The 24,123-nt window shown below is 36.9% G+C and overlaps 3 protein-coding genes across 6 annotated transcripts; 1 reads left to right on the forward strand and 2 right to left on the reverse strand.

Moving 5' to 3' along the window:
• Positions 1-399: 399 nt before the first annotated feature.
• Positions 400-1,557, reverse strand: pnx (posterior neuron-specific homeobox; the record flags this gene model as incomplete). Its single annotated transcript, XM_079448302.1, has 2 exons — positions 400-821; positions 1,452-1,557. 2 exons carry the CDS (start codon positions 1,555-1,557, stop codon positions 400-402), a joined length of 528 nt encoding a protein of 175 aa, XP_079304428.1.
• Positions 1,558-4,360: 2,803 nt separating this feature from the next.
• ash2l (ash2 like, histone lysine methyltransferase complex subunit) lies at positions 4,361-14,270 on the forward strand (the record flags this gene model as incomplete). Of its 3 annotated transcripts, XM_079448748.1 has the most annotated exons (17): positions 4,411-4,463; positions 5,190-5,256; positions 5,658-5,803; positions 5,893-5,981; positions 6,145-6,239; positions 6,322-6,417; positions 6,504-6,599; positions 7,712-7,787; positions 7,885-7,902; positions 8,343-8,445; positions 9,870-10,087; positions 10,468-10,635; positions 10,733-10,926; positions 11,026-11,118; positions 11,212-11,310; positions 13,182-13,241; positions 13,590-14,270. In XM_079448748.1, the coding sequence occupies 17 exons, from the start codon at positions 4,411-4,413 to the stop codon at positions 13,695-13,697; spliced, it is 1,779 nt and encodes a 592-aa protein (XP_079304874.1). In that variant the 3' UTR covers positions 13,698-14,270. The 3 variants fall into 3 exon arrangements, with proteins under 3 accessions (XP_079304875.1, XP_079304874.1, XP_079304876.1); XM_079448749.1 differs by lacking the exon at positions 7,885-7,902 and having other exon boundaries at positions 4,361-4,463; XM_079448750.1 differs by lacking the exon at positions 7,885-7,902 and having other exon boundaries at positions 8,307-8,445.
• On the reverse strand, positions 14,224-24,114 carry grk5 (G protein-coupled receptor kinase 5). 2 transcript variants are annotated; one of them, XM_079448747.1, is made up of 17 exons: positions 24,084-24,114; positions 23,783-24,003; positions 22,204-22,302; positions 21,944-22,056; positions 21,732-21,809; positions 21,543-21,643; positions 21,365-21,457; positions 20,599-20,662; positions 20,336-20,476; positions 19,401-19,591; positions 19,265-19,302; positions 18,145-18,234; positions 17,815-18,023; positions 17,329-17,469; positions 17,107-17,244; positions 14,934-15,110; positions 14,224-14,672 (listed from the first exon to the last, which is right to left on the reverse strand). In XM_079448747.1, the coding sequence occupies exons 2-17, from the start codon at positions 23,832-23,834 to the stop codon at positions 14,607-14,609; spliced, it is 1,791 nt and encodes a 596-aa protein (XP_079304873.1). In that variant the 5' UTR covers positions 23,835-24,003; positions 24,084-24,114; the 3' UTR covers positions 14,224-14,606. The 2 variants fall into 2 exon arrangements, with proteins under 2 accessions (XP_079304873.1, XP_079304872.1); XM_079448746.1 differs by having other exon boundaries at positions 14,225-14,672; positions 23,783-24,085.
• Between the last annotated feature and the right edge of the window lie 9 nt (positions 24,115-24,123).

Raw genomic sequence — 24,123 nt, forward strand, 5'->3', positions numbered from 1 at the left:
TTCTGTCTGCTACGTCTACTTAAAATCATAGCAACAAAAATAAAAAAGTAAACCTGATAACATGAAATTATGAAAAAGAAATGACCTATTCAATAAAAAGAAAATACTTAGTCAAAGTACAAAAATATAAACTTTATTGAGTGGTATAATTTTACAATCACATACATTTCAAGTCAAATATAAATACAGTTGTCACAGACCTTATAAATATGATAATAAGTAAAACATTAAATATCACAGTAAATTGCTGACGAATAAAGTTTTTGCAATACTGTGACCAAGAAGAACTCACATCTACAACTATTTGGGGCTGTATATAGTTCTTAAATTGCTTTAGATCAGTTAACTGTTTTGGGGTCACCAGAAAAATCTTCAACCGTGACATCAGACTTTAGTGGATTAAAACATCAGAAGGGTCGGTTGTGCGTAATAATGCACCGGGTTTGCGTGATGTCCCGCATGTGCATACAGAAAAGCGTTTTGCGTAAAAGCTGGAGGTGCGCAATAGCTCTGCTCTTCTCCTCCATGGCCATCGCGTTCCTTCTTCCATTTAGTGCGTCTGTTTTGAAACCAGATTTTGACCTGGGTTTCGGACAGACGGAGAGCAGCGGCGATCCCGTGGCGCTCAAACACGGACAGATAGTGACTGTTCTGGAAGCTGTGCTCCAGGATGCGCAACTGATCCAGTGTGAACGCGGTGCGGATGCGCTTTGACTTCACATTGGCTTCGGATCCGCCGCGAATGTTTGCAGCCTTGGAGTCTTTTCTGGAAGGAGAGTTCATTGCTGTCGTATCGTCGTTTTCTTTCTTTACAGGTTGAACTGCAACGTAAGAGAAAAAAATGCTACATGACTATCCTCGTGTTTTAAAAGCGATGCAGGGTTCAATGCCATAAAATAACTGTTTCAGTTCCTCAAAGAACATATCAGTCGAGAGTTCTTAAAACAAACATTTTTTTTTTATTTTAATACTTCTCTTTTGTATTCTCGTGTTATTTAGGATTCTCTGGTTATATATTAAAACATTTCTTCAATACAAAGAACAAGGATAAGAAATTGGATATAAATAATAGATTTTTACTCATTGTAAATAAGAAATCAATTAATCTTATTAATAAGAATGCATAAGTTTGTTACGCATAAGTTAACTATTTTTTTAATAAGAGGGCTATTTGTTTTTAGGGTTTTTTTCTATTCGTTTTAAGTAAGAAATGCGATCTCACACTGCCATCTTTCGGTTTTAACAAGTCAAACATTACGTAATACTATATAATTTTAAGTGAGTTTTCCATTATAATCATTTACTTATTCGCAGGGGTAGCCTATATGTTGTATCCCCTCTTTCCAATTACCTATTCATGTTTGTATGTATTTCTCTTACTTTTACGTTCCATCAACCAACAGACCACAAACTTTGTCAAAGCAAACGACCACGAAAAGCTGAAATCTCACCCCTTGTTGTCTCCTGATGTCTCCCGTTAAATTTGCATGGATCCAGGATATCTGCAATGAAAAATTGAGTTTTCCCCTGCAGTGCATCTCCAGTTCCTTCGTGCATCTCGACGGTCAGCTGGAGGAAAACGTGTCCTCGTAAGTTAAAGTCTGTTGAGTTCGGACCGAGTCCGTCAGCTCGAGCTCTTATATACACGCGTGTAACATTAACATTTTAAAAGAGTCTAAAGAAACCACGAAAGTCCCCCTGCAGACGGTTTAACATGTGAATGTGTCTCAGTGGGTGACACGCTTCCTTTGCCATTTATTGCCCCGCATCTGGTTAAAATGTGCCCTTTTCTGAAGACCCGTGTAGTTTTTTGTAACGGCGCTTGTCGTTATTTGCAATTGTGTGATTTTACGGTGGTCGAGCGCGTGAGACGCTGTTGTGATGGAAATTAATCGACTTCAGGCTTCTAGAAGAAAAGCATTTGAGAATGACACGTGCAAGTTAAAACGGAGTAGATCAAATATAGTGAAACAAAGCGTAAAAAATACTAATTCAATGTTTCACTATACCTTTAAAGACTTTATGGTCACGTGACTGAAGGGTTTCTCATTATCTGAAAAAACTCACATACAGACAAATATATAATCGTCATTCAAATTTTTAACATCTTCATAAAACTTAGATTTTGTTTAAACGATGTTTTTAATATTGAACTAAGATTGAATAATAACTGTCGAGCCTAGAATGGATATAGGGCCTATGTTAAATATGATAAAACATATATAAAATATTTATATATTTATTTTGTTTTGAATAATTCCCAAAGTGCTATTCCACAAGAGTTTTGAAGACTTTACTATTCTTCTAAATTTGGAAGAAATTACAATGTATAAATAAGTGACCCTCCCTGACCTTAACTATAGGTTAATATCTGAATATTGTAAACAGTTGTGAACGAACAAATGCTATTTTAACTAAAATAATAAGTGTTTACTCATAATAACATTCAGGTTTACTCACACACAAACAACTTCTGAAACATTTTCTCTTGAAAAAAGGTGCTTCGCGGTGACATAGAAGAATTAAATAAAGATTCTTTACATTATAAAAGACGACAAAAATAAAGTTTATCTTTGAGAAAGTTTTGTTTTCAGATCACATTCGTAGCAGATTATAGTAAAAATGTGGTTGATTTGAAGTATTGTCATGTAACTCTGGTTAAAGTGTGCCCTCTCCACCTTGATGAGCTGTGTGCATAGAGTAGAATGCAGACAAAGGCAGTAAATGTTGTAAATAATCCCCAAAGTCTCCAGAGGTGGCCCACCGTGGCAGCTGCCAGGCGTCCACATCAACTATGTTGCTGGTATTCAAGGAGCGAGGCTTTGCCGGCCCACCAGGACAATTAGCAGATGTCACCAGTGTCTCTGACCCTTCCTGACCTGCGTCTTTGTCCACAGTGGTCAGGATGAGAAGATGCACCGGTGAGGGGTCCAGCAAAGGAGTGCGTCTGAAGCTCACTTACAGATGAGAAGATCTCAACACATTAACCTTATTAACCCGTGCTTCTTTTTCAATAGACTCGTTTGAAGTCAAACCGATATAAATAATTGACCACTGCAGAGGTCAGAGTGTCAACCGTGGTTGGTCTAGAAATACTTTTATCTGCTTGCAAGAAATTGCGAATATTTAAACGTTTTCTTTCATGTATTAACCAAACTGAATGTTAAATAATGTCGTTGTATATTGAAATAGATGAATCACCTGCTGTTGTGTGTTCTTGCAGAATACACATGCAGGGGGTCATTTCATCTGTACCTCACAGATGGCCTACGATACATGAGCAAGGGGGACACAAAACACGACATGTATTTGAACAATTCTCCTGGGCTTCTTTTATATTCAATCAGTAAGGTTATTCTCTCTCTGGGTGTCTGGCCTCTATGCGTAACAACAGTCTAACAAATAATTGCCCTGCAGTTTCACAGGAACAAAAGAACATTTTAGTGGTAATAGATGTTTAAACCACGTTTTACACTTTTACGATGGATCTGATGGTCGTAATCAATAGAGAGAGAGAGAGAGAGAGAGAGAGAGACTTTGATTTGTGGAGAAAGTGTGTTTACATTACGTCCAGGGCATCTGTGCCCACAGGAAGACATTTGAGGGTTTTGTGCTGTTGAAGAGTACTAAATAGCTGTACTATTGTTAAACAAGGGTGAATGATGGAATATTTAACATCAAGCAGTTGAAGTGATGGTATCATCATGCCTCATATATGACTGTGTTTTATATTAAGATTAACAAAAAATCAGCTTATAAATATTTAGAAACCGTACTATGTAATACATCGTCACACTGTACTACACTGAACTGTATGATACTATTCCAAACTATAGGACAAGGTTGGTACCACATCTTTTTCCAGCAGCGGTTTAGTAGTTTAAACATAGTCCACAACTTTTGTAATTTCGGCTTTACACTCAGATTACCGGCATCTTTTTAAAACATCTGGCATTACTAAAGTAGAAATAGTAACTTAAAAATAAAATGTAGACATTTTTGACCATTTCATAATAACACAGTAACTCTATGAGAAGTTTCAAAAGTTTCATTTGAACTTTCTTAGATAAAAAAGACAAAAAACTGAGATTGACTTTTTAGTGATTATAAAATTGCACGAATTTCTTTCAAGGGAAAAACTTGAATCAGTATTTCTTCATACGAATTATAAGACATCGTTGACATTGTACCAAAATTAGCGTCAACTTATGTTTTTTAAGCGAAAATGTAAAAACTCCTTTGCTTCATGCAAATTATAATTCCAGGAATTTCTATCAACCATCACGCTGTGTGTAATTCCTCAGTCGAACAGCAAGTGTCAGTAAGCCTCGGTTTATCCGCAGACGACCGTGTACGCGAAGAAGACGCCGAACCATCGCGAGATTTGATTCTCTGATCGTTATTTGAAAAATGGCTTCGGAGGCGAGAGGCGCGTCAGTGAGTGAGAGAGATTCAGCAGAAGGGTGAGAATCAATGAAAACAAGCACAAGAATGAATAAAAACACTCATATTCATCGATACAACAGCGTCTGACGGTCGTTATACACTATATAATGTGCATCTCTGTAATAATAATAATGCCTCTGTTCAGTAAATAAACATCAGGGCTCAGTCAAGTCAAGTGTTGATGTATAATGAGGCATCATGAAAATGATTTTATCTTCACATGCTTTCACGAGCTGTTCAAATAGTTAACGTTATCTTAAACTCTGTGCTTTAACTGTTTACGTTTCACCCTGTTTGACCTTATTTTTACCCTGAAGTCTATTGCGTTCGTGTCTCTCGTTGTCTGCATTTGTAGTCAAAACACTTCACATTTACATTTAGTCATTTAGCAGACGCTTTTATCCACAGCGACTTACAGATGAGGAAACATTGGAAGCAATTATAACAACATAGGCAACAAAATACATAAGTGCATCACAACTAGTCCATTAAAGCCTAGCACAGTATACTTGGGCTGTCATTATAGTATAGAAATTTCATGTATTCATTCCTTTTCTAGCTTTCCCAAAAATGTCACTCATGTTTAGTTTTTTCCTACACAGTCGCTATGAAGGTCATTTTTGAATACACCGTCTGGTTTTGACAACGTAATCTGGTCTGATCGAGTACATTTTTGCAGTTTAATGTCAACGAGTGGTCTGGTGAACTGTTTACATCGTATACTTTGACACGTTTGCTCGCAGGGATACTTCATTTGGAGAGCTGACCGCAAACATGGAGACCGAGGCTTCCAGTGGTAAAGACACTATGGTATGATGTTATATCCATAGGGACATGTTTTGTTCATCATACACGTTCCTTTCTGTGCATAACAGCGTGTGTTTATTTTTAATTCAATTCAATTTGATTTATATAGCGCTTTTCACAATTTGCATTGTTCCAAAGCAGCTTTACAGGGAGAAAGCGGATCGGGCGAGTGTGTCTGATCCTCGAATAATATCAGGAAGGCTATTCCAGAGTTTAGGTGCTACGTATGATAAGGCTCGACCCCTCCCTTTGGTGGATTTATAAACATTTGTATTTATAATCTTTTATCCAAATTTAACACCTTTTTAGCTGATTTCTCAGCCGCTCCCCTTTAACCCTTGTCATGTGACTCGTACGTTCATTACTTTACTGAATGAAAATGCTCTCTCCGTGTGAACCTTCAGGACACGGCTGGTGACAGTTCAGAGGCGGCTGACACACAGACGGGTTCAGGAGACGATGAAAGCGGCCGTCAGTTGGGTGATGTGGAGCTGCAGTGTGCTCTCTGTATGAAGTGGTTCACGGCGGACACATTCAGCATCGACACAACGTAGGTTATCACATCACTTTTTCTGTGAAGTGAGGCACGCGCCTGAGATCCTTGTTTATGAAACAGGTGTGTGTTTTCTGTCTCTGCAGAAATTGTCTTCCGTTCATGACCAACTACGTGTTCCATTGCAATTTGTGTCACCACAGTGGAAACACTTATTTTCTGAGGAAACAAGCGAGTGAGTGTTTACTTGCCCGTTATTTGTGTGTGTCAGAGGTTGTGTGGATATGATGTTTAAAACTGCTGTAGACTATGTTTGAAAAGAAAATGTTAGTGTACGGTAGATTCTGTTTACACCAGATCTCATTGATGTTCCATGTGGAATATTTTTGGATCCACAGATCTAAAGGAGATGTGCCTCACCGCTTTGGCGAATCTGACATGGAGGTCGCGGAGTCAGGAGGAACATCCCAAAACCATGTTTCCTAAAGACAAGGTGAGCTTGGAAATTCAACTAGGCTTAACTGATTTGTTTGTGTTGTTGTGGTTTTAGTGGAGTAATCTCATCTCTTTTAAAGGACATCATACCCTTTATTGACAAATATTGGGAGTGCATGACGACCCGTCAAAGACCCGGCAAACTCACATGGCCAAACAACATTGTCAAGACCATGGTGAGTCCTTTGATTTCTTAACTGAATGTGTAAACAGCGGCTTGTTTGACAGTGTGCAGCATGAGCATCTTGTTTGTTGATCTCAGATTAAAGAGCGTGATGTGTTCCTGGTGAAAGAACATCCGGACCCCGGCAGCAAAGACCCTGAGGAGGACTATCCTAAATTTGGCCTTCTTGATCAGGTAATACACATGAATTTTTTTCTTTTGTAGAGATAGCGATTATGTGTGGAATGGAATGCTAGTGTACTATGTCAAATATTTTTTCACAGATGAGCAGTAAATCAAAAGGTCTAGTTAAGCACATTGCATTTTGGGGTACACATTTCATACATATTGTCTTACACAGAGATGGCGCACATGCCACGAAAAAATCAATCTGTGCTACAAATACATTTAATAGTGTACCACGCGCACGATACAGTTTGGCAGAGCTGCTGGTTTTGTGAAGTGCGTTTGTCGTTGTGCTTGGTCGTGACTCGTGTGTGAGGTTAATGGCGCATCACTATTTGTTTTTCTTTTTTATTTCGATTTTGCAATTAAAACTTATTTTCCGGCTGCATCGAGTCCATTGATCTAGAGCCCTATGATCTGCACGATGTGGGAAAACATGGAAGGAATCACAAAAGCGCAATTCTTCTATTTAAATTTGTCCTCTGCTTGTTCTGTGTGTCTATGAGCGAATGATTTGCACACTTTTACATGTAATAAGCGTGACAGTCGTGGATTTGTCTGTATCTTACTATACAAAGACATAAACTCCATCCACAGAGTTGTTCTAAGCTTATTTTACGAGCATTGTTGGAATGAAGCTCCTGTCAAACTCAATCGTCTGTGCAATGACCCGCCAAAATAAAAGGCTGCTTAATTTGAACCAGATGATAAAAAAAACTTGAAAAAATGTATAAACTGTAGTAAACGCTATGATATACATTAACAGTTACTATTGTAAGGTTCAAATATACTATTGTAAACAAAAATTATGTTGGGATTTGTTGTTACAGTTTACTGTAATAAATACTTTAGTATACTACAGTATTTTTATGGCCAAATGTGTTTACTACTGTATAGTAAAGCATTGAAAATACAGAACTCAGAAACATGTGAAAGTAAAAAACTAATTTGTTAGAAATAAAAAATATGGCCCCAATTTATCCGTTTGTGTAACGTTAATGTCTGTTTATGTGATGACCTGCACTTGTGTTTTTTCTCTGTAGCACTGGTGCTATGTGCAAAGTTTTACTATGAACTAAAAAAAAAACTTACATATTGATGGTGATTGTTTTGTAATTTAGGAGCTGGGCAACATCGGACCATCATACGATAACCAAAAGCAAATGACAACAGTCACAGGAGCTGGAGGTTTGAACGGTAAGCTTTGTTTCATCTGAACTGTAGAAACAGTGTTACATTTTTATATTTAATTTTTTGTTGAGACAATCCCTTTAAATTGTACGTTGTATTTCAGGTGGATCAACTTTTTCAGGTGAATATTTTCTATGTGGCGTTTGAAATCAAAGCTTGATGTTCTTTTACGCTTCCTCTCCCCTGCTTGGCATTGACTTTTAGCTCTCTTGACTGCTTTACTTCTCTCGGGCACGAGCTTTCTATCCCAACAGTGATTTATATTTCTGTGTGTTTGCGCTCTCTGTTCCCTCAGCAGATGATCTGAAATCTACCGACATGGCTTTTGCCGTAATGCTTTTGTGCTTTCTCCTGGTGTGTTTGCCAAACCTTGTGGCCGTTAGATTAATCTCAACCCTCGGCCTGTCTGCTTTACTGCTCTGCGTTGACCACTAGTGTGTGTTTTATTAAATTCGTGCTATGCCCCCCCAAAATATTTTGGGATGAAAACCTTGCCTCGTGTGGAGCATGTGAATAGGGCATCAGCAGGTGTGCGTTTAATCTTGAGATCTTCTGTAACAGGTGGTCTTCCTCCAGCAGCTACAGGTAAAGGCAGAGGAGCAAAACGCAAACAACAACAGCAGCAGGACGGAGCTACTGCGGGAACAGCCAAAAGAACACGCAGGTATGTCTCATTTTGCCCGTCATACTTATTCGGATGAATAATTATCCTTCATGTCTGTATGTTGACATCATTGTGATTAAAGGATGATGAACAATATTTTAAAAGATTAATATGTAGAAGTAAATAGTGTAATGAAAAACATTATTTGTATTTTGATTCTAGGGATGTAACGATTCAGTCAGCTCGCGACGCGATTCACAATACTGATCTCACGATACGATTCATTCATGATTTATTGTACAAAATGAGTTGAGACAAAATTAGAGACAACTGCCCTGTAATTATTTACCAAGTGCTGCACATTTCTTTGTAAAATTAAAAGATATTTTGTCAAATAACAAAAATGCACTTGAAAAACATTCCAAATCAAATATAAATGAATAATACAAAAGTCTCTCTAAAATAAACACAGTAACGCTGCGTCCATAATTTCATACTGTGACAGTACGTACTGAATTTGGATAAGTATCTACCTATCGGCCGTTAAACAGCAGGTTTTATGGTCTTGTGACCTGTAGGCTCTTTGACCTATGACATATAACAATAACCTACAAGTGAGCGTTGATAAAAACATAATTTATTCACGAGAAATTCATTTTTGGCACTTACATTAAAAACCGACGTCAACCTTAAAGTTTTCCGCTATATATTATTTGAATTTAATTTGAAATTTGACCGTTGCTCAGCTCCCGTGGCATCATGGGATAGAGAAGTGTCCAATCGATCCACACTCATGAATCTCGGCTGAAGCAGTAGACCATCTGGGTTTTTTGTGCCTACTTATTTTTGCATACTGAGGTTTCGGACGTACTATTACGTTCTATTCTCTTACTCATAATATAGAAGTAGGCGATTTTGGACGCAGCGTAAGACTTTGTGCTTTTTTTACATTTAAGAAATATCCACGTTTTCTAAGTTTGCATTAAACACAGCTGCCCCTGCTGTTCAAAACATGTATTGCGATTCAAATAATATCTCAACCCGCTTGAAACGTCACATATTATAATCGATTTTCAACCGGCTCACTGCGAATCGTTACATCCCTATTTGATTCACATAGAAAATATTCTCACATTATGTTTTATTAAAGATCTCAAAGCTGAAATCTGTAATGTTTGCCTCTCTACTGCCATCTCTCTTTGAACCATGCAACTGCATAACACATTTCTACTTTGTTTGAAGTCAGATGATTTCATACTGACGTTATCTCTAAAACTGTCCCTGTGAGCTTAAAGTATTAATCATTTCTATAAGCTTTCCATTGTGATCCCGCTAAAGATAAGGAGGCAGTTTTCAACAAAAATTTTTGTGAATTTGCTTAATAAACGATTTTTGTGAATAAAAAAAGTCATGGATTACAGCTTTAATATTGATACAATTTGGGCCAGGTTCGAACTTTGATCTTTTCTTTTTATTCCCCGCAGTGACCCGTTATTCTCCGCTCAGCGTCTACCCCCACACGGTTACCCCCTCGAGCACCCCTTCAACAAAGATGGTTACCGCTACATCTTAGCAGAGCCGGACCCTCATGCTCCCGATCCTGAGAAACTGGAGCTGGACTGCTGGGCTGGAAAACCTATCCCTGGAGATCTGTACAGAGCATGTCTGTATGAGAGAGTCCTGCTGGCTCTCCACGACAGAGGTACATTTATCAACAAGCTTATGTTCTCTAAATAATAAAAAAATAAACATTCTTATTCACCCTCATGTTATTTAAAACCTGTTTGACTACACAAAATAAGATATTTTGAGAAATGTGGATTTGTGTTCATACAATGGAAGTCTATGGGGATCAGTGTTGTTTTTTTACAAACATTCTTCAAAATATCTTCTTTTGTGTTCTGCAGAAGAAAGAAAGTCAAGCAGGTTTGGAATGACATGAGGGTGAATAAATGATGATTGAATGGCTTTAACCTTGTTTCTGTTTTTGTGCGCAATACAGATGTTTTCATAAACTTACGAGTTATCAATTATTCATGTACTTCTGTATATGTTTATTCTTCTATGTGTTGATAACCACAGCTCCACAGCTGAAGATCTCAGACGACCGCTTGACAGTAACCGGAGAGAAGGGTTATTCTATGGTCCGAGCGTCTCACGGGGTCAGAAAGGGGGCGTGGTATTTTGAGGTCACTGTGGATGAGATGCCTCCCGACACTGCTGCTCGACTGGGCTGGTCTCAACCTTTAGGTCTGTATGATTCTTCTAACAGCTTCGTAAAACTGTGATAAAAAGCCGATATGGTCGTCTGTGTATTTATTTACAGTGTCTGTGATTTCTGTCTCAGGAAACCTTCAGGCTCCTCTTGGTTATGATAAATTCAGCTACTCCTGGCGCAGTAAGAAAGGAACACGCTTCCATCAGTCCATAGGAAAGCATTATTCTGACAGCTATGGTCAGGGCGACATCTTGGGCTTTTACATTGAACTGCCGGATGGCACAGAGACCGCAAAGGCTTTGCCAGATACCTACAAGGACAAAGTAAGAACTGATTTGTTTGTTTTGAAAGTGTTTATTAGCAGCTTTAAATTAAAGAATGTGTACTTGAGCTTTAGAGTTTCTGTGTTGTGTTTTTCAAAGGCTCTGATCAAATTCAAAAGCTACCTGTACTTTGAAGAGAAAGACTATGTCGACAAAGCAGAGAAGAGTTTAAAACCAACAAGCTCCAGTCGAGTGAGTGTTTCTCTGCCAAGTATTTATCTGAAAAGATCACACTTGTGTGTTTCGTACTGATGCATGAAACATTTTGTCTGTGTTTTTGTTTAGATCATTTTTTTCAAGAATGGAGTGAGTCAGGGTATGGCGTATGAGAATCTGTTTGAGGGCATGTATTACCCTGCCATATCCCTCTACAGGAGCTGCACGGTACGTTATGCAGTCTTCCTTCTGTGACCGTCGGTCAAATTAAGTTTGGTTATTACATTCTAAACATGAGACTGTTGGATTAAGATGCTTCCTATGAAAATTATTTTAAGTTTCATTTGTTTTGCCTTCGAATGGAGATTTCAGTGTAGACAGCAGGGCACTGGGGGTCAGAACTGAGCTGTGGAAAAAATAAGAGACCATTTCAAAATTATTTTCAGTATTTCTGAATGTTCTATTTATAGGTGTGTGTGTAGGCAAAATGATCTTTTTTGTGTCGTTCTGTGAACTACAAACAATATTTCTCTCAAATTTCAAATAAAATGAATCTATCAATTTGCATTTATATGCAGAAATGAAAGCTGAAGAAGCAGGTGAAAATAACAGAAAAGATGCTCTGTATTTTTTCAGACCTCAAATAATGCAGAGAAAACAAGTTCAGATACATTTTTAGGCAATACAACAGTAATATTTCTACATATATTAAAGAAAAGTTAAAAACAAATATTTTTATGTGATAAAACACCTGTCCTTTTCTTACAGTTTTTATTTATTTATTTAATGTATTTATTTGTCAGAGATAACGTACAAAATACATGAATCTTACGAAAATATGTTTTGTACCAGAGTTAGCACAAGCTATTTTCCATCTGCTGTCCCCGGGCAGGTAGGCAAGGCAAGGCAAGGCAAGTTTATTTGTATAGCACATTTCATACACAATGGCAATTCAAAGTGCTTTACATAGAAGAAATTAAAAATATCCATTTGATAAAACAGTTAAGAAATAAGAAAAATAAAAGTAACCAGTTAAGAATAAAAAATAAAATAACATAGTTTAGAAGAAATAAGAAAAATAAAAATTAACCAGTTAAGAATAAAAATAAAATAAAATATAGTTTAGAATAGATAATAATTAAAATAAAGTACAGCACAAACAGTGGGACGGTCAGAGGCACAGTGGCACATTAATCAAATGCAAAGTTAAACAGATGTGTTTTGAGTCTGGATTTGAATGTGGCTACTGTGGGAGCACATCTGATCTCTTCTGGAAGCTGGTTCCAGCTGCGGCTCGCATAATAGCTAAATGCAGACTCTCCTTGCTTGGAGAGAACCCTTGGTATTTCTAGCTGATGCGATCCTAATGACCTCAGTGTTCTTTTGGGTCTGTATTCAATGAGCATGTCTGCAATGTATTGAGGTCCCAGGCCATTGAACGATTTATATACCAGTAATAAAACATTAAAATCTATCCTATATGTAACTGGTAGCCAGTGTAAAGACCTGAGGACTGGTGTGATATGATCATAATACATTGATGATCATATCATTGTAAACAACTGTCAAAAACACTAGCAAATACATATAATATTAGTTAAGCAATGATCATTTAAAACGGATCAAATATTTAAATGAAAAACTAATCACAAAACCCTCACAGCCAAAAATATGTACAACCTAGTCAATAACACTTACTTCAATATTACATTTATAAACCTTAAATGCGCTGATGCTGACACAACTGGTTATCAAGGATGTATTTCTTTAAATTAAATCTATAGACAGCTTTAGACTGCCTGGGAGTTGATTCCATTGTTTAATGGCTTTAAATGTGAATGTTGTCAGTCTTTAACATTGGTGTTAGATGACATTGTCACAGTTCAACAGACACTGGACTGGACACAATACATCTAGAAATTAAATTAAATTCACTATGCTCTCATAATTTTTTCCGCAGCTGTATGTATAACATACTTGACACATGTATTTTCCTTTTAGGTGTAAAGTCTCGTGTGTTGCCATTTTTGTACACTAGACGGTTTAATACTATACTATAATACTATAATCTGAAAAGTTTTTCTCTCTTCTTTATTTAGGTGTCTGTTAATTTTGGACCACACTTCAAATACCCACCGAAAGACATCAAGTATCAGCCGGTGAGTATGAAAGTCAACATGTCACATTTTAACTACTTTTTCCTTTCCTGCTTTGAAACTACAACGGCCTATTTTTACTGCCAACCCACTTTTAAACATGTAATTGAATCTGAGACGATTTACTTTAACACACTTCCCTCGTCTGATCAAATGAATCGACGCGAAGTAACTTTGTGGGTCAGTCAATTTTGAACAATGTTTATTTTGGGGTGAGCTGTTTCGTCAAGTCAAATAGAATATACTTTAAAAAATCATTCAAAAATATTTGAACCCAATCCTTGTAATATATTGTAAAAGGATATGCATTGTGATCTGTTGTATGGTAAGGGATTTGCTCGTGTTGTGCAGGTCAGTGATATGGGATGGGGAGCTGTCACCGAACACACACTGGCAGATATGTTGTACCACGTTGAGACTGAAGTAGATGGTCGACGTAGCCCTCCATGGGAAGGATAAAACCACCTGCTCCATCACAGTGACAACACAGACTGTCTTACAAAGATGTCAAATCAATTTCCCATACGTATCTCTCATAAAACACACAGCTGTTTAAAAGATTTCACGCATTAATTTGTTTTCTACCCTTACAGTCACACTTTGCCCAAACTTGACATGCAGAATGCATGACTTGTATTTAAAATTTCGATACAAAACCACAGATGGAGTTAATGTGAATGAGATGTCGTCACTATCGTGGTCACACATTTTGATTAAAGGTGCTAGATTTCCTCATACTGCAGTTGTATCTTTGTATCTCACAGTATTTTATTTCCTGAAAAGATAAGGAGTAAACTGCATACTCGTGTGTTCCTGTGTTTTGAGTTGACTGTACATTAGCGGTTCGTATCTGGCAGTTTTCTCACAATGATCATGTTTCCCATGCAGCCCGGATGTTTTTCAAGTGTGTTTGTTTGTTTGTTAATTGGTTCGTAGTTACTCAAATAGGTGTAAAATATAATTATTTTATCGCAAACCATGTTTTATACGCTCTTGTTTTAATAAAGACCTAAACAGCTCCGAGAGAATTTATTATTAGTTTTGTTATTTACATCTGTTCAGAATAATATTCACACATACAAAATGTCCACATTTACAATTTTTAATGTAAAAAAACAAATAGGTGTACAAAACAAATTAATAATGATTTTTGAGTATGAAAATAGTATCCACACCCTGCATATAGGGTTTGTGATACAGTACATTTGCATTTGAGTCTTGTAAAGAGATTTTTATAGGATTTGACTTTTATAATCATTCTCCAGTCTTTGTGCAAGCCACCATCTTGTACAAAAAAATTCTGAAATAAGGGAAATCATATTTCTGGAAATGGTGGCTGGCACTTTCACTCCTCTTGAAGTTAATGAATCATGCCGAGTCTGAACCCTGACTGGTTGTGGAGGGACATATGGGCTCAGCGGACCGCCCCCGGCGCTACAACAGAACCAAATCAAAGTGTTAATACATTGCATTTCAGCTTTAGGTGTAGAAATGAAACATTTCTGTTTGATTACCATAGCTTTACTACAGATATTGCAGTTAAACTACGGTTACTATAGTGAGACCATGGCACATTTGTGGTTTTACTACAGATTAAACTATGGTTACTATAGTTTCTGCACGGTTGATGCATAACCATGATAGTTGTCTGTGGCATTCGTCAATGAAATGCAGTTATATGCAAGGATTTATTACGCGTCTGCCGAAGATTCTTTGGAAGAGTCGGGGACGCCCGTAATACGATGGACTCCGGTTACCCGTCTGTGGCTCAGAACCATTACATGGAATTATAGAGTTGCGGTCCAGATCGGGTGTTCTCGTTCTTTCTGGACCAAACACATTCAAGTCCTTAAAACACTCCGTTTCGATCATCTAGATGAAAAAGATGCAAATGTAAAACTGTAAATGAAGCTTATTGTAATACTTAAAACTGCAATCCGTAAGTTTGATTGGTTAAAAATGTACCAAAATCAGTTATTGAACAATACATAATTTTATGAATTTCAAGTTAAACGTTTATATGGTTAATTACTTTTTTATGACATCATTTTGTTCTTTATCTTGCATAAACATTCCTGTTTTCTCAGTAACATCCTTACAATTCTACTGAATCAAAGTTTCACCATGTCATCAATATCAGTTTCTATCCTGTAAAATCCTTTAATCCATTTTTATGATCCCTAATGACATCATCCTTCAGTGAAGTTTTGCAATGGATTAGATGGATGTTTTGTGTTTTCGATCTTTCAATAAAATTATACAAATCTGTTTCTCATAAACTATGCACAATGACCGGAGGCCCGTTTCACTCAGGAGGTTCAAACAACACCATGTTAAAATGTGAACTCTGAGTTGATTTACACCCAGATTGGCAAACTTTCGAGTTTTTGGTTTCAAACCGGTGCACAACGTTTTGCTACGTTTTCCTGGAAATGGTTTGCAACGGTGTGCAACAGGGTTTGAGATGCGTTTTCACTTGTTTGGTGGGTGTTTCAAGAATGTCATATATAACCCACGCGCTATTAAAGAGACAGCTCTAACAATGGGTCCAAGTAAAGTCATTTAAATATGTCTGCTGCAGCTCCTTATACGCAACAATTGAAGATATTAGACGACGTGTATTTTGCATTTTACATGGTGGCAGAAAGCACTTGAGATGGAAGCACACTTTCCGCTCTGCAGTCAGTGGATTTACTTATGTGCTGAAAATGAGTTCAGTTTAATAAATAGAATAAACAAATACATTATAAGTTAAATGAATGAATAAATGACAGAACATAATATACAGAACAAAAATGATAAAAATTATTATGTTCTCACTCCCCATCAGTGCTCTACTTATAAATGTGAGACGTCACAGCTTAAAAAGGGGAGGAGATGGAAGGAAACTCAGGATTTATCCTCAACCAGGTCAGGTTCACAGTTACTATGGTTACTGACTCCGAGTATAAGTAACCTCTCTTTTAGGAACAGGCTTACCCTGCTGTCTCTGGTTTGACATACATCACATTTTGAAACGGAAAACCCAGAGTATGTTAACCTTGAAATGAGGGAAACTCTTTGTTCTCCGCTCAGAATGGAAGGCATGTCTAACTCAAGAAAGTGAGGTAAGTCAAGTCCGTTTCTAAAAAAGAGGCAACGTTTACTAAGAGTCAGAACCAGGGGTTTGTTTCCCGAACAACTTCATAACTGTAAACCACCATAGTACGATGCATCAATGGGGAAATAAATGAAAGATGTAATTACGACTGTTTCTCGAAACCGTTGTAACTCTGTCGGAGATTTGTTGGTTCGGCAATCTAGTAGATGACGCCACACAGGTGGTGGAGTAATGACATCTAATAAATACGCTCAGATCGAATTAATGTCAAATTCTTGCTGTATATAACATACATTACATTTAAGGACCAATATTGTTATTCTATTTTTTTCATCTGTTGTTTTATTTCACGATATATAATTCATTTATATATCGCAGGTCACGCACATGTGTACTTTTCAAACAACAGCGCTTTTATTTTGTAAAATTGTATTTTAACGTGCTGTTGCCATGGTGAATCGTAATATCGGAGCTCCATCGATCATGGCTTTGGTGCACGCACAAAACTCAGGGTAAGCCTAACCAGAGTTCTGAAAACAAATACTCAAAGTTTCTCATCTCAAAGTAAATCAACTCAGAGTTCAAGGTTTAACGTACAGTTGGTTAAAAATCCTTATGCAAATGAGCCTGTTTCTTTACGTTTCTGTAGCTCAATTGGTTGAGCATTGTGCTTACAACACAAACAAATGGTTTTAATCCCCGTACATACTGATAAAATCTAAATCTTAAATGCACCCTGCCAAATGCATAAAGTGTAAAAGTGTTTACCTCATTCTGCCAGGTCACGGACACGGCTCCCGTGTTAAACTTGGCATAGAAACCATTATCCATCTCATCGAGAATGACACCTTTGACAGTAGAGAACTGATCGATATCTAAGACGTCCGCACAGTAAACTGCTCTCGGCTGATAGAGAAAAGTGAGAAATTCTCATGTTTAGATGAATAATAAAATGAGTTGTCAGTAGAATATGGCTATGAAATGACTCACATCAGGAATAAACGGTGGTTTGAGTCGTCCAGCTTCCAGTCTGGTGAAGTTGGTGCTTTTGAAGAATGGATGAGCTTTGATAGCGTCGCTTCCATTCCTCGACCCACAGCCCAGTCTCTCCTTTGGGCGTTTGGCCAAGAGCTTAAATTAAAAGATGTTATTAAAAAAATGATAAAGAAAGAATCTTGTGTTGTTTTATTAAGTGTATTTTACAGTTATTGTATTGTTTTGGTATTTTCATATGGTGGTGCTATTATAATTTACAGCGTAAGAGGAGGATAAAGGTTTCATGGTTTTGAAAACTGACAGAAAAAGAGAATTAAACCCTGATACTATCTGCTTCTAATGTCGATTCGATCAGACTCATAGCGATACAAATACCGTCACCAAAATATCCTGTGGTGATGTACAGAAATCATTTTTGTAATTGCTGATTATATTCAAAATGGCAATAAAAATCACCAAGAGCATAAAATATGGCCTTACAATTGTGCAAATCGATTGAGTATCCTCATCAAACTTGTTCCCGTAGTTCTCTGTCATCTCCAGAACTCGTCTCTCCGTCTCTTCTCTCGACACCCCTTCCTTGTGTTTGCGGAACGGAGGATTTCCAGCCGTCATCTCGTAGATTAAACACCCCAGACCCCACCAGTCTACACTTGCATTGTAATATTTGTTGTTGATGACTTCTGGAGCTAAAGACAACATCAGAATGACACTTCAATTTATATTTAACAGTGCAAAAACAACATTGTTTAGTATTAAATGTAATGATAAATTGATTAAAACGTTGATTATTGAGGAGATGATTCATACCCATATAACCCAGCGTGCCCACTCTGCCTTTGACCGGTCTGTCCTCTTTCAAGATTACAGCCAGACCCAAATCAGATATCCGGATGTGACCTGTCAAACAAGCACAATGAACCTTAATCTCATCTATCGTTTACTTAAAACTGAATAGTAACGCTTTTAATTTTGACTTCATTACAGTTTCACTGGTGTAGGCGACACTGACGGCTATGATCGACAGATCTTTATAGTTAAAAAAGGGAAATTTGGGCATCGTGGGATGGCATTTTGGTGACTGCCCTTACAAAAAATAAGTAAACTTCAAGTTCAAGTATATTTTGAAGTATTATTTAAAATGTATTTGAAAGTATACTTCATACTGATATCAATGTACTAACTCGTACACAACAAGTTTGTGCTTCAAGTATACTACAAATGAAGTGATAGTTTAGGATAGCACACTTTGAAGTGTACTTTCAGTAAGCTGCTAGTTTAGAAGTTTACTTATATTGTTCCTATTTAGGTCATTTCATTTTTATCACGCCTTTATGTGTACTTGAAGTGTAATCCTATTAGGACAATTGTTTATTATCCGACTCAAAGCTGAACATGTGAGTTCACTAGTGTTTGTGTAAAACTGTGTATCGAGTGGACTATACTTGGAATACTAAGTCAGAAGATTGAGTACAAATATAGATCAAATATACTTTTCTGTTATAAGTATACTTAAAGTAAATATACTTTTAAAGTATAAACCTGAGAAGTACATACAAATAGTATACTTTTTGAGTATATTTGAAGGTTAAAAGAAGTGTAATAATAGCACACTTTGTTAGTGTGCCAATGTATTACTACGTTCACGTAATGACATGTAAAACTATGCCTAATACTTGACATGAGGATTTTACAATAAAATAAAAATAAAATCAACAAGGGTTCTTTGAAACGCATACATTGCATTAGTTTCCTTGTTTGTGATTGTGAAAACAGATCTGGAGAAAAGTTTCCTGGTGTTGCGTGAGCTTCACTTTTTGATGACAAAAATAGAACATGTAGGGAATTTGAGATCCGGAGTAGAAAATAGAAAGCAGAGAAACTTGTTTGACCAGATCATGTCTTTTGTTTTAAGGGTGAGTGCGCATACCGTCATCATCCAGCAGAATGTTCTCTGGCTTTAAATCTCTGATAGAATTGAAACACACACAATTGTAAGTCGGGTCATTTATTATCTGTATTCAGCTACAGCATTCTATTTAAATGAACGTACAACTGGACCGTACCTGTAAATAATGGACTTCTGATGAAGGTGATCTAACCCGCACAGGATCTCAGCGGCGTAGAATTTGACTCGGTCTTTCAACATCCCCTGTGTGCCCATGTTATAGATGTGAAACCTCAGATCTCCTCCGTTCATGAGCGTCAGCACCAGACACAGAGCTTCTTTAGTCTCATACGCGTACGCTAAACTCACCTAACATAATAAAATCGGGACATGAATGAATCAAATGAATGTCCAGGCCACATTTCACATCAAAATCAGAAGAAAAACAGTTGTTGTCTTTGGCGTGGTACTTTTGTTTTCATTGAGGATGAACTTGCCTCCAACAATTAAAAAGCCTTGTTTCAATTATTGTGATGGTAACAGACTTTTTAGACTTGTAGTTTTTCATTATGTATGATGATATATTAATAGGGTGTTGTAAAAAGTTGCATTTGTATTAATGATTAATAATAATTTAATAGGGATACAATAATGTCTAAATGTCAGCAACAGTATGTTCAACGATAACTAACGTGATGTATAAATAACAATTCATTCATTTTAATTGTATTATTTATCATCATTGGATATATTTTATTTCATTAGTGAAATGAGAATGTTGGAAAGAAATGTTTTGATTATAAGGGAAACATAAATTGGAATGGTTGTAAAAAAAGTATTTTGGTTATGTATTTGTGAAATATAATCTCTGATGGGGATATTTATTTAAATATATATAAACATTTTATTTTCGAACAACATGTATTTTTCTGTGTCTATTGTTTCTCTTAATCTCATTTTCATCATTTGTGTAATCTTTTATGTTCTGCTCTGTTTCTGTTACACTAAATAACATTTGATCTTGATTCAGAAGTTGACACTTCGGCATAAATATTGCCTCGAAGTAGTTGCCAAACTCTTTTGAAAGCTGTTTTAAAAAAAGCAAATTCTCACCACAAATCTGCTGTTGACCCTCTCTAGAATCTGTTTCTCATTGATTGCCATGCTTTCCCCCTTCTGCTTCTTCACCCGCTTCTTCTCCAGTTTCTTACAGGCGTACAATTTTCCAGAAGCTCGCACCTGACACGCACACACCTGCGGCAGAGAGAACCGCATCACTTCCTCATCATTTCTTCTCTGCGGGTTCATCATCTCCATAGATTTTCTATCTCACAGGCACTTCGGTAAACTTGTGTATACAGTAAGTGTTTATTTACCTCTCCGAACCCTCCCTTCCCCAAAACACGGTATTCTCGAAATGTGTCTCTGGTGACGGGCCGTCTGTGGATGGAAAAAAACAGTTGAAAAAGAACATTACCATCTATTACAAACATAGCTGACATCAGCGACTGAAGTAGTATTAGACATTTTGTCCTGTTTAGATGTTAATGCCGGGTGTGCTGGGGTGTTTTGGGTGCTTGCTGAAATGTTTTAAGCTTTTGGGGGACTGTGCTAAATATTAACTTTAAATTTGTCTTGTTTCTTGTTTCTGCAGACCATGTGATTTGATACTGTGAGAGGAAAATCACAAAAGAGATTTCATTTCTCGGTTATTTCTCATGGATGAGATTAAAAGGAGTGCAAATAGAAACTATCATAGAAAGTGTCATGTGTCTCGGATATATTTCCCTGAGAAAAGAGTCAGAAATATCACATCATTAGAGTTTCAGAAGAGACAATGTGTCACTGAGTTCAGATTTGTCAAGTCTACAATCAAAAGTCAATATTATTGAAGATCTCAATATGAACTCAAACATTTCTCATCAAATTCACACAAATCCAGATTATTTTACCTCCACAATCTACATTAATTTTACACCTCCATACTCTTCGTGTGTTTCAACAATTGTCTCTGTCTATTGCTCCTAAGCTATTTTAGGAGATACATTGAGAACTTTCCTCTGAAGACACATGGAGGTAGAGATTTGACAAACCTGTATGAGCAAAAAGTTATTTACAGTTATTTATAAACAAAACGCTTACCTCTCGACCATCTTCCACTGCAGGAAGCGGTCGAAGTACATGCTTTTCTGATATTCTGTGAATGGATCTCCACTCAGATACTCGTGCAGGGTCCTTACACAAGGAAAAACAAATAAAACGATGTTTAACGCCTGCACAAACGCCTGTGCAAACAATCACAGAAGGTCATGGAACTGACTTTTGGCTGTCACTGAAGATATCTTCGGAAGCTTTGTACTCCAAGTTGTTTTTGCACATCTGAAAATGACTGTCCAAAATTTCCTGCACACTATGAACAGACTGAACAAAATCATAAACTCACAAACGTGTTTTTGCAACGTAAAGTGTAACGCTCAAAATATAATGCTAGAGCGAAACTTTCACACACCTGCGAGGTGAGATTTTCTGTGATCAGTCTATTGCCAAAGTTTTTTCGCTTGTCGTCCGGCGTGACTTCATATTCCTCCTGTGAGAGAATATCATGATAAATGCACTGACACAAATCAACTTGTCACAATACTTGTATAGAGTATAAATAAGTCAACCAATAAATATGTAGCATCAGGCCATATGCAGCATTCAATTCCTTTGCATTTGTACCATTGCATCCAGAAGTTCAATGCAATACTGCAAATCGGTCTTCGTCGCACAGTAGAGTCGAAACAGTTGTTTTCCAATGGGCTGCTTCACGCACAGACTGTAATAGTCTCGCTCTGAAGGACAGAAAAAAAGAATTTATTTAAAAATGACAACATTTTTGTTTTTATGCAAGACTAGCTTTGCTTTTGTACACAGGAGCGTATTCCAGGCAATGGATTTCCATAAAAAGGTGAAAATCTCAATCCAGGACCCAATCTCACCGATGCTGTTCTCCAACTCTTTGCACTCGGTTATGTGCGGGAAACGCAGAAGGTATCTCCATTTTCGACTTCTTCCTTTACGATTTCCATTATTACCTACTGGACGTAGAAAGACAAAAAAAGAAAATTACATTTTTTTACATTCTACTAATGTTCGATAAACATTACCATAGCTCAGATTTGAGGAACATCATTACTACATCACTATTTCTAAAACCTCTTATAAAGTTCAACTTGCGAACCGTTCAGCCATAAGAAGAGAGTAAAGAGAGCAAATCTGAACCATTGACATACTGTTTGGTATGATATTAATAAGTATTATTGCATATCACGATGATCAAAGAGATTCACTTAAAAAGTTAAAGTAAAAATTGAAATGAAAAGTTATGACCTCCTCACACAAAACTCTATATGGTTTCAGCAGAAAGTGGTTGTCAATGTTAGACATGTGATTGGAGGCACAAACTACAGACTTGGATAAGTATTGCTTTGTTTGTAATATCGATTCTACATCAGAACTGTGTGTTTGTGTGCTGTGTAAATGGTGATCTGTTCTCGGTAAAGATGCAAAACATGAGCCTGTTCTATAAATAACTGTGTGAAAGAACCTATAGGAAGATGAAGATCAGGTATGGTAGGACACACCTTGCAGCCACTCAGATTCAGACTGACCAAAACACACGTATGGTAGTTTAAACGCGTAAGTAACTATTATGGAATAAATGACAGCTAATAGTGTCATTATTTGAAAACACTGGAGGGAGTGTTGAAAAGAGTGTTTCAATTTGAGGGGTTGACAGAACGTGAATGACAGGTTTTCCTGAGTTTAAAACAGCAACGAAATCTATTTTTAGACCTCAGATAAGCTGAACTGCAGGTTATACTGACACGCGGGTTGAGATAACCGCAGCCAAAGAAGTCTGACCTGTTTGTGATGCAAGAGAGAAATGACGTTAAAGACATTGTGTGTCTGCTTTTGTCTGAGGTCAGTATTCTAGTAAAGAGGTTTAGGTACAAATGAAAATATGTTGAATGTGCTGTTTCCACCCGTAATTAAGAAGCAGGGAACAACATCCCAGTGATTTATGCTTCATGGTATTTCATGTTATGGTATTTACTGTAAATTGAAGTCAAGTTTGAAATATGTCTATATGAAACAATTCTGGATAAGTAGCCATGTATTTTTTATTTAATGTTTGGTTAGAGTTTGAAGGTAAATTTGATAACGTTTTGGTTATGGTCTTTTCTTCTGGCACAATATTTTCATCATTTAACGGCAGCATAAGTGCATTTGCTTTTAAATAAAAGCAAAACAAGCTAAGTAAAGTTGCTTTTAAATAAAAGTATTTAAATAAATAAAGTTTTACATAAAGCACGACAAAGCAACCTTCCCAAACAATTTCATGTCAACAATGTGATATCTGAGATCTTCATCTAATGAAATTTAAGTGGCAGAAATGTATGATATTTTATACATACACACACAGAAGTCTTTAAGTGAAATGTATCATTGTTTACACTTCAAAGCTGTCTATCACAAGTAAACTTGACATTATGAAATGTGAATATATATCCTTACCTTCTCGAGCTTTTATGAGCGCACAGTTCGCAACCATTGATTCAATCTCCATTTCCCTGCAGTGTGAACCGATGCAAAAGTCAGCCGAGTTGAAAATTCTGCATTTATGATAAATCTTTCCCTCTTTTGTCCTGGTGTGGATTTGGTGATCTCATATTCCTAGAGAATGAGATAAACGTCCATGCACCTTGCAATGAAGACTTTACATCTCCTGTGTGACTCTAATAAAGTGCATGTTGTGAGCGTAAAAAGACATTCACTAGAGCAGGTGTTCACAGACAAATGACAAGACTCAACTTACCTGTTCTACATACATCAGTTCTGTTGCCTATAATCTTGTT

The sequence above is a fragment of the Barbatula barbatula genome, assembly GCF_947034865.1.
Source record: "Barbatula barbatula genome assembly, chromosome: 24".
In the NCBI taxonomy this organism is placed as follows: domain Eukaryota; kingdom Metazoa; phylum Chordata; class Actinopteri; order Cypriniformes; family Nemacheilidae; genus Barbatula; species Barbatula barbatula.